Source organism: Mastomys coucha, unplaced genomic scaffold, assembly GCF_008632895.1.
Source record: "Mastomys coucha isolate ucsf_1 unplaced genomic scaffold, UCSF_Mcou_1 pScaffold17, whole genome shotgun sequence".
NCBI classification, from domain to species: Eukaryota; Metazoa; Chordata; class Mammalia; order Rodentia; family Muridae; genus Mastomys; species Mastomys coucha.
This window is the reverse complement of record NW_022196899.1, coordinates 5,168,301-5,179,033: the sequence shown is the minus strand read 5'-3', so window position 1 is coordinate 5,179,033 and position 10,733 is coordinate 5,168,301. Positions and strand designations below refer to the sequence as shown.

The following is a 10,733-nucleotide window of genomic DNA, read 5'->3' as shown; positions in this document are numbered from 1 at the left end:
CCTCCTCTCCCTCCTCTCCCTCCTCTCCCTCCTCTCCCTCCTCCTCCTCCTCTCCCTCCTCCTCCTCTCCCTCTTCCTCCTCATGAGAAATCTGCTCTATGAGGATCAGTAATTACCTTGCAGTGTACTAGTAGTTTTGGTAATGTAAAAAATAAATGCATAGTTTAAAGTGATGTGTAAAATAAGTTCATAGTTTATAGTGGTATGCTCTCTATTATTTTTCGCTTTAAAATCCACATAAACCAGCTTTTGGTTTTTTTTATTTTTAATGTTTTATTAGCACTTCGTAGTTACACAGAATAACAAATTTCATCATAACATTTTCATACATGTATATAATATATTTGGAGCATGTTTATACCACCCTGCCTTCTCCATCCCCCTCTCCTCGATGCGTCCTTCCCAGAAAGTTCCACTTCTGCTTTAATGTCTTCATTGTCGTTTTCTAGATTTAAAACTTACGTATGTATTTATTTTGGTAAGGCAATCATTGGGGGAACTTAAGAGACATGAGCGGGAGGTTATTGACAGGAGCGTGAGTATCCTACCAATGGTTTAACACAAGGGAAGAGTCTCTTCCGCCAACTGTTGGATCCTTGGAGGGGGTGAGCCTACCACACCTCATCGATTCGCGAGCTCTCGTCTTCTCTTTCCACAGTATTCTCCAAGCCATGCAGGCAGTGACAGAGATGTCCCATTTGTGACTGAGCATTCGACGGTCACTCATTTCCAGCCCTCTGCCTGGTCAGTAGAGACTGTAGAGACAGTTCCTGCTGTCCACCACCAAGGGTGCTGGCAGGGGCAGTGTCTATGGACGTCAGAGATAGTGTCAGACTGTCAGCTCAGTTGCTCAGGAGCAGTAGCTGTCGCCTCCCCACCGGTGCCTCTGACCTCCTCAGCCTCAGGATTTCAGCCAGGTTCGCAGTACCAGATGTGAAGTCCTTCCAGTGGAGAGCTCCCGTAAGACTTTGTAATCCTGTACTGTACTTGTGGGCACATACTGCCCTGCCAGTCAGCAGTGTAGATTTCAATCTGCACAGGGGTAAGGCTGCTGACAGCTCTCCCTTGGCAGCCTCCCTGGCACCTTCCAGCACACTGGGGAGCTAGCTGGCATGAAAGAAGCTTCCAGCTTGGACCTCACCGACCTGGTCTATAACTGTGGTGTGGCATGTGCTCGACTAGGACACGTGGCCTTCCATAAGAGCCGTTGACTATCTGAATTGCCAGCTAGACCTCTAAAACAAAACGTTTACCTTACGTTTAAACATACAAACAAACGAACACCTCTGAGAATGATGCAAGGAGAATTAGTGGGAAGGGACTCTGAAACCCAGATCAATGTGGACAGATGTCTAACAAGTATTGCTGGGAACCGGAGGAGTGATATGACACCTTCCCATCCTCCAGCATGGCCGTGAGGTACCAGGCGCCTGCTCCTCTGGTCCTGGTTTTAGAACTTTTTTGATTGATGAACTGATTGTGTGTTTTCTCATTGCTATGATCAGGTACCCGACAGAAACCACATGAGTCCATTTTGTCTCACGATTTTGAGAGACCAGAAACTAGACTCAGTAGGCAGACAGGTAAGGGAGAGAGGCCACGGCTAAATAGATATCCAGGGTGGCTAGCTCCTTCCTCAGCCTCTTGACCTGACACAAAAGCCTGGCAGCTTCTGTCTCCCGTCAGCAGGTCCCTGCCGATGGACTGGCTCTGCAAGGTCAAGGCCTGGTCAGGACATGTGGCAGCATGTGTGGTTCCACCACAGCGGCAGACCAGTCAAGCACCATGGCTGTCTCCAAACTGACTAATCCTGGGGTACGGAGGAAGACCTTTGAGGCTCTAAAAACCCCCTTTCTCCTTATTCCTACCCTCTGGAATCATGACTGCATAGCGAATCTGAGCCTGCCCAACACTCAGGGTGGCGGGAGCGTGAAGGTGCCTCGCCCTCCTTCCCTGGGGCTGCTTCTCTGTAGGAAACCATCATCACCTTTTGCTGGCTGTGGGATCCTGTACACCGTGGTTAACATAAAGCGCATGCAGCCACCGCTGAGCGTGTATGCAGGGTTTTCTGCCTCTGTGCTTGTGCCATTGTCTTGTAAGTTTCCACCGAAGCAATTTTATGGTCCCGGCTCCTGCTTGCTTATAGAAGTATTTTTATTTGCCAGGCACTGAAAGAAATAATTTACCTCTTGATGGAACATTTAGGAAATAAGCACATAGGTACTTGGAGGAGAATTTCAGAGGAATATTTCCAAGGTTTCCATCTTCTGGTACCTTGGATTGAAAGAACTATAATACACATAATTTAGTATCATTGTAGATATCGGAAAGTCAGACTTATTTTCTGTGACTTCATGATGAAACTATTAACAATGTGCTAGTTGCTTGTAAATTGTTGCTATGACAAAAGTACCTGAGGAAAACAGCCAAGAGGAGCGTTTATGTTGGTCCTGGTTTAAGAGTACAGCCGTAAGTGCAGAGCAGTCGTGCAGGGGAGCTTAAGACAATGGTCCCATCGCGTCTGGAGCGGGAAGCGGAAACGATAAACGGTTATGCTCAGCAAGCTTGCTTCTTTTGGTTAAATCCACCCTCGAAGCCATAGAGTGTCTCAGTCCACATTTAAGGTAGGCCTTTACCTCAGTTCACCTAACGTAGTAATTTCCTCTGAGGCAGGCATAGAGGCTTGTCACCGTAAAGATTCTAAATCCCGTCTAGAAGATGAGATTAACCATCTCAGGTAAACACCCCATCCCGTGCAAGTGAAGAACCATTAGGCCTTCCTCAGCACGCCTGTGAAGAGAAGCCACATTTGTCAATGTGACAATCCATCTGCAGATATGGCTTATTAATCCTCTGCTGTGCTTCTTCGACTGTTCCCTAATTGGAAGATGTTCATCTCCCGGGAGGGAGTGTCGTTTATTTTATGTTGGTGTACTACATAAATTTTTGCCTCTCAGATTTTTATCTTCTCCCTAGAAATAATCTTACACAAGCTGACTCTCGTCACCGTGATGGCTACCTTACACATTCATGGTTAACTGGCCAGAATTAAAGGGGAGTAGCCTTCTCGTCTCAGTAATCATAGCGGTTCCCATGCCCCACTGTCCTTGAGGATGTGGAAAGTAAAGTGAGAACCAAGCGTGAGAGCTGAGGAGATGGCTCCGTGATTAGAGTGTCAGAGCTCAGAGCTGAGGAGATGGCTCAGTGGTTAGTGTCAGAGCTCAGAGCTGAGGAGATAGATGGCTCCATGGTTAGTGTCAGAGCTCAGAGCTGAGGAGATGGCTCCATGGTGAGAGTGTCAGAGCTCAGAGCTGAGGAGATGGCTCAGTGATGAGAGTGTCAGAGCTCAGAGCTGAGGAAATGACTCAGTGGTGAGCGCCCCAGAGCTCAGACCTGAGGAGATGGCTCAGTCGTGAGAGTGTCAGAGCTCAGAGCTGAGGAGATGGCTCTGTGGTTAGAGTGTCAGAGCTCAGAGCTGAGGAGATGGCTCAGTGGTGAGCACCCCAGAGCTCAGAGCTGAGGAGATGGCTCAGTGGTGAGAGCCCCAGAGCTCAGAGCTGAGGAGATGGCTCAGTGGTGAGAGCCCCAGAGCTCAGACCTGAGGAGATGGCTCAGTGGTGAGAGCCCCAGAGCTCAGAGCTGAGGAGATGGGTCAGTGGTGAGAGCCCCAGAGCTCAGAGCTGAGGAGATGGGTTAGTGGTGAGAATGTCAGAGCTCAGAGCTGAGGAGATGGCTCAGTGGTGAGAGTGTCAGAGCTCAGAGCTGAGGAGATGCTCGGTGGTGAGAGTGTCAGAGCTCAGAGCTGAGGAGATGGCTCAGTGGTGAGAGCTAGAGCCCTAGAAACCCAGTGGTCAGATGCTCACCTGTGACTCCAGCCTCCAAAGGTACAGTTAGGCAATCCTGAGCAAGCTGGCTGGCACCACCCTGCCTCAGTTAATTAGGTAGAAGCATCATCCAGGAAGATGCCCAGCATCAGCCTGGGAACTCTCCATGCATGCACACAGCCAGCCCCTCTACTCACCCACTTCCATAAACATTCACACACACACACATGTACACACAGCACGCACACATGCACACGCAGCGTAAAGGGCAGCGGGGAACTCTCGGGTTTAAACACCTCTGGTTGCTTTTCCTGTCTCATCGCTGTCCTGTCCGTGGAGGCTCTTGGGAGCTCTCGTGCTGACGCCAGAGCCATCCAGATAGCACTTCTCCCCACCAGCCCCACATTATGACCACCCCACTCTCAGTGGTCTCGCCACCTCTCTCTTCTGCCTTTCCTAAACTCCATCCTGCATGATGCTAACTCAGCTTTATCTGCAAGTACTGCATCATGTGCATCATGTGCATCATGTGCATCGGCTGTTGAAAGTGTTCAGGGACTCTCGTCTCCGTGCAGAGTGAAGGGGAAGCCTTCCATTGGCACAGGGCCCAGTGGACCCAGCTCTGCACCTCTCCTCTCTCTAGCATACCTCAGGCTACCACTACTGTAGAAGGAAACTTCTCTCCATTCCCAGGACCCAGTCCTCCCTACTTTCACATCACCTTGGAAGTCACTCCTCAAAGACTCGTAGGCCCTGTGGTATCCACTGCAGATGCCCTTCATAGTGCTTGCCACTGCTCCTGTTGGTGCGCCTGTCTTATTCAGCATCACCGGTCCCCGCAGCAGCATCTTTCTGGCTCACCAGCACACTCAGTAGGTAGCTGTTGGATGAACAGTGAATAAAGGTGCCCTCTTCTTCCTAGTGCAAATGGCTTCAGTTGGATCTCGTGGCCTCTTATCCGTAAGTCAACTGGCAGAACGTTGGATTCATTAGACAGTCAATGTGACAGCTTGTAGTGGCTTGCTTGTCCACCGTCGACAGAGTGAGCCCAGACAGACAGCACTTCTTCCTGTTTTACAGAAAATCTTCAGAGGAAGTGGACATGGACAAGGTGACTGCAGCCATGGTATTGACCAGCTTGTCAACCAGCCCTTTGGTCCGAAGCCCTCCTGTGCGGCCTAATGGTAAGTTTGGAGTATGGACCTTGGGAATGTGCCCATTAACCAAGAGCAAGGCCTCTCTCTCCTAGGCATCTCGTTCCTCCCAATAAACAATTGGTTTCAAATGGAGGAGTATGTGGGAAGGAGACCCAGGGCCATCAGCCTCCCCATCCCACTCTCCCAAACACCCCGGGATTCTGATGTGCTCACCTAGGCAGCTCACAGATCCCGAGTTCCACTGCTTGTTTACTCTGTTTCAGGATGTGTCTGCGCAGTGCTTATGTGCCTTTTTCCTCAGGTAACTGGAGAATGGTCTAACAATCTTGTTTTCCTAGCATCATTTCCTTATAATTGGACTAGCGAGCACACTGAAGGTTGAGTAGTTTGTCGAAGCATTACCACACACTTCATAACCAAAGAGAATTCCTGGGTCCATTCCCGAACTCACTGTCTACTTATCAGATACCACCTGGAGGAATTGAATATAGCATCAGAAGAATATAAATAGTGGCCATACACCTAGAGAGGGAGTCTCCTGGGAGAAAGACTGTCAGCCACGGGCTCGTTAATAGCTAGTAGCACATTGACTGAGCACTGACTGGCCGTCTGGGCTGCTCGCTCTGTGTCATCGTATTTGGGATACCGTTATCGCTGCTTTGCAGAGAAGTAAGCCAAGCTTGCACGGCTTGACTTAGAAAGGCAGAACCACATTTCCAGTTCCTGTCTTCTTCATTCCAGGTCTGCCTTTCTAATCATGCTTCGTTTACTGTGCATGATAAATCAGGAAGCACACAGTGGGAGATGGAGTTGGACGGCTGATACAAGGCACTTTATCATGACAGGTCCTGTATGCCTGGCTAGAAGTCTGTACTCTGCAACTGTGAGAGAACTTCCAAAGCGATCCACGCAGGCAGTGGAGAGGTGGGGTTAGGAGAACGGGCAGCATGCACACATGTATATGTGTAAATATGTGCATTTAAATACAGACATACACTGATGAACCTGTATATACTGCATAAGCACGTGCATTGAGATGAAATGGCCATTCTTGCTTAGTGGCCTTTGGGAACATCTTGACAAATACCCAGATTTGCCTTTCTCATCTAGGCAGCATGGCTGGAGGAAAAACTGGAGTAGCCCCCAAACCATTCTAGGAAGGAGTTCAAATACTTAGAGGGAAAAAGATATTTTAAAATTAATCATGATTTTTACCATGCAATTCTTTTTTTTTATTGAGAACATTTCCATTGTTACCTTGTACTTAAAGTTTAAAATTAAAGTAAACCTTTTGATTCTTCAATTGCAAATTTCTGTTAGAAATACATACAAGAGTATGTCAGTGCTCATTTGTGGTTTAAAAAACTAACAAACAACTATTTACCTAAGCATGATGGTAAACACTTCTAATCTCAATACTGAAGGGCAGAGGCGGGTGGGTCTCTGTGAATTGATGAGACCAACCTGGCCTACACAGAGACCCTGCCTATAGATAGATAGATGGGTGGATGGATGGGTGGATGGGTAGGTGATAAATAAGTTAGCCTACACAGAGACTCTGCCTCAAAATAAACAAATAAATAAATATATAAATAAAGACTTTAAAAAAATAACCACTTAACTGCTAAATTTGATGTCTTCCATTGGTTTGCAAAAGGAAGTAAATTTTAAAGCAAAGGAAGCAATTTCTAATAACAAATTCATTAGTTTGTGGGGATAGTCGTTCTCCAGAATTATGGTGTATCAGTGAGTTTGGGGAACCTGTTGTGTGATCTATTCCTGCGCCTGCCCGAGAAGGGTTGTTCCACTAGGAGTAGCTCTGCAATAGGTGAGAGTCCAACTGGGCCCATCTGCATCTTTGGCTCCTACTCACTTAACATAAGGGGTTGCTGTAGCCTAAGGGACACACTGAAATGGTCATTTCTGTATTACTTTGGCTTAACCAGCTAAAGAGTGAAGAAGGAATTCACAAGCTGGTAAGCCAACGCACTGGTGTAGTGTACTGTAAGAATTGCTAGTTTTCAAAAGCAATCCAGCTGCTTCGTTGTGATGTGTCAGCACGTGTTTCCAACACTGTCACCTTGATTTTATTGTACAAGTGTGTGGTAAGGTATGTGAGGAAGCCACTGGTTTTTCACGCCTCATGCTCATTTTAGGAGGTCACCCCATCCATCTATCTCTCCCATCAGTCTGCAGGAAGGAGGTGCAAAGTCACTTTGTGACACTAGCAAGGTACAGGTGTGCATAAATGACCACCATTTAATTCTGGCAGAAGCTTACGACTGCGAAATGGCAGCCTCTGCAGAACTTTAGCTCCAAACTTAGTGACTTTGACTCAATGTTTTGCTTTGTGTAGTTGAGAAATTGGCTGGAAATCTATAATTAATTAGGTAAGGGTCATGATTTCCCAGAAATGCTAGTCTACTAGTCATCTTTGCTGCATTAGTAATTACACAGACATTAATAGTATTTTTTAATGAGGCATTTTGGGATTTTTTTCCTCCTCCTCCCTCATAATTAGTTTTAATATATTCACAATGCACATAAATATGGAAGAGAAACTATCCAGAAAGAAAGTAGAGGTTATATAAATGTTAATTAAGTTTAGGCATCTTGAAAGATAAAGTAAATCTACAGTGATTAAAGCCCCCCCTCCTCTGACATTAACAGGAAGAAATCTTTGCATCAGACTCCCAATAGTTCGGTCGGGCACCAATCTGGTCAGTAGGCATTGCCAGTAAACTCTGATGCCAGCCAGCTCGGCCACAGAGATAAGAGGATGTTCTCAGTGGAGGACCTACATGCTCTGCAAGGGCCACTATCAGACCAGGTTCTAGCCTTGGCCAGCCAGGGTCATTTCCTAGGTAGAGAGCAGACAGATGAACTTCCTGTGCCAGTGTCAAATGGGTATACTCTTTCCCCTGAATGACGGGTGCAACCGTGCTTGAAACTGCAGACAAGCTCCTTAAGGCATGGGGTGTGGGGGGGACTGGAACTCAGGGCCTGTAAACAGAAATGGGACTGATAAGTGTGAAGGAGGAAACTCGTAATTGGGGGCCAGAGGGAAAGGGGGAATTAGAGTGAGGGGTCATGACCCTGGTATATGAAAATGCCATCACAAAGCCCTGTATACTGACTTTGAAAATTAAGTTAAAGGGATATAAAAGCAGTCAGAATAGAAGGCCCTGTTTTTGTTTTAATCTCTAGTGTGAACTTGCTCTAGATGGCTATCTAGAAATTACCATTTCTCACAGAATCTCCGTCTGATTTCTTATATATATTTCCCAAGAACCATAGCCATATGAGTAATACCCTTTTTAAACGGTAGAGTTGGAATGGGGAGATGCGGGGTGGTGGCCAGATAGTTTGGGAAGCTCCCACGGGCAATCTCCCACTCAGAAGCATTGGGGCAAGCCAGAGGTGCCACAGTTGGTGAGCAAGAGCTAACAATTATTTTCTTGTTCTTGTATAATCTCCACCAATTCCAAGGAAGGAGCTGCGCATGAGAACGCTCACTGAGAGCAGACAGCGTGTGGCATGCAGTGTGGCTAGAACAGCTGCTTAGAAAGAACCCTGTGCCTGGGGTGGGTGAAGACAGAACCCCTTCCTCAGAGGGTCTCACTTGCTGTCCCCCTGTGCTCGCAGAGAGTCTCAGCGGGTCCTGGAAGGAAGGTGCGCCATCCAGCAGCAGCAGCAGTGGCTACTGGAGCTGGAGTGCTCCGAGTGACCAGTCCAACCCATCCACGCCCTCTCCACCCCTGTCCGCTGACAGCTTCAAGCCCTTCCGTAGCCCCGCTCCACCTGACGATGGCATTGACGAGGCGGATGCCAGCAACCTGCTCTTCGATGAGCCCATTCCCAGGAAGAGAAAGGTAAGTGGGCCATGCACTGTGTTGTGCACCCAAGGTCCTGGCATGCAGTCTCACCCCATGCCTGGCCTTAGTGGTCTCTCACATTGCAGATTTCCCCCAGTGAGAGACAAACATGCCGAAGCCCCCACGTCTATGCCCCATGAGGCGTGTGTGCTCCATCTGTGTGGACGTTGTCTAACACTCTTACCTCTTTTGGAAGCTCAAAGACTGGACTGAGGTTTCCTATGGGTGTGTGCTCTTAATACATAGTATTGTTGTCTTTTCTGCTTCTGTGAGCCCAAAAGGGTTTGTTCATTTTTATACAGCTAGATAGGAAAGATACATAAAAGTTGAGACGTAAACATGTCTACTTCATCCCCAAAACTATGTTTACCAGACAAAAATGTAAAGAAGAGCTCAATCTAATAGAGTAGAGCTCATTAGACTGACGGACTATACATGTGTCGGTTCTCACAGCAGAGCTCTGTAGAGACCGAGGTCCCAGGATACATTTGTTCCATGGCCCTGCAGTCCACCAGAGCTGCCATCCAAACCTACATCCTCTCTTCATTCTCTTCAGGAATATTCCATTTACTATCACCATATTCTGGGTCTTGATTTTTTAACATTTATTTATTTGTGCTGGGTGTTGTGTGTTTACAGGTTAGACAACAGTTTGTCAGCGTCGGTGTCTCTTTTCCCGTGTGGGTTCTGGGTGTTGAACTCAGTGCTGGCAGCAAGCGTCCTTACCCACTTACGCCGTCCTCGCTGACCATCACCCTCTGTTTTATAGAAGCATTTTCATTTCATCAACTGCAGCACTGCTACCAATCTAGACGCCATTTTAGCATTGTTTGAAAGTTATGCGAAACTGTGATATTTTTTTATGCTGCTTTTTAAATTTTATATGGGTGTCATCATTCTTAAGTATTACTCATTAGCAAGGTGAACCGCAGCCTTGAGGATGCAGTCAACCCTTGTCCTTCCCTGAATGTGTTTGGAGACGAAAACAGACGTGGCGGCACTACCGTGGCTCTTTCTGGGTGTGCCCCAAGGATAGGGCCATCTTTACCAGAAAGGATGGTCTTTGTGCAGCACCCTGTCATTCCCGGGAGCAGGGTCCTGAAGAGTCCATTTTATGTGAGGGCACTCTGCAAGAGGCTGGGACTCACTCCATGAGTCAAGGGGAGCTAGCACTTGGACCCATGGATAGCTGCAGATAGCCGCAGAGAGGGTAGACAGCAGTGTGGAGCTGAACTCTCATTTAGCCTGCCATTCCCCGGGTATGTTAAACAAGCAGTCCTGACTCATGAGTGTGGTCAGTGTTGTGACAAGATCTCACAGAGCAGGGGCCCTCTAGTGCAAAATTAGCAAACAGTTGCATCACCAGAGGAGAGAAAGAGTGGGAGCCTCGCTACCGCATGGGTAGAGGACTTGGCACACAGCCTGTGGCCTAGAGTTCAGGTCATCAGAACCCTTAGAAGAAGGACACAGGCGTGTACTTCCATAATCCCAGTGCTTCTATGATGGAGACAGGAGAATCTCCAGCCTCACAGGCCAAATACTCTGACCTCTACAGCAACTAACAAGAGGTCCTGATGTCTCAAACATGACGGTAGGCAAGGACCGACACCCAGGATGTCCTCTGACCTCCAGATGTACACTATGGTGCACGCAAACACACACACACACACACACACACACACACACACACACACACAGCCCTTATTTGAAGACCATAGGCTTCATTCACAAAATGCTAGGTGTAGACACAAATGGGTCAGTTAGAACTAGGTGTTTTCTTCTAGACTCCGCCTTCCCACAGCGATGAAGGAACTGATGGCCACTGTGTTGCGCGGCCTTGGACATTTGTATTTAAACTTACTTTGGATAGCAAAAAA

General features: G+C 47.5%; 1 protein-coding gene across 1 annotated transcript in view; it reads left to right on the top strand.

Moving 5' to 3' along the window:
* Znf704 (zinc finger protein 704) overlaps nucleotides 1–10,733 on the top strand; it is a 215,207-nt gene that overhangs the window by 147,797 nt on the left and 56,677 nt on the right. The window contains exons 3-4 of the mRNA XM_031376332.1: nucleotides 4,905–5,008; nucleotides 8,627–8,853. Of these exons, the coding sequence (XP_031232192.1) occupies nucleotides 4,905–5,008; nucleotides 8,627–8,853 (331 nt within the window). The remainder of the gene's footprint in view (nucleotides 1–4,904; nucleotides 5,009–8,626; nucleotides 8,854–10,733) is intronic.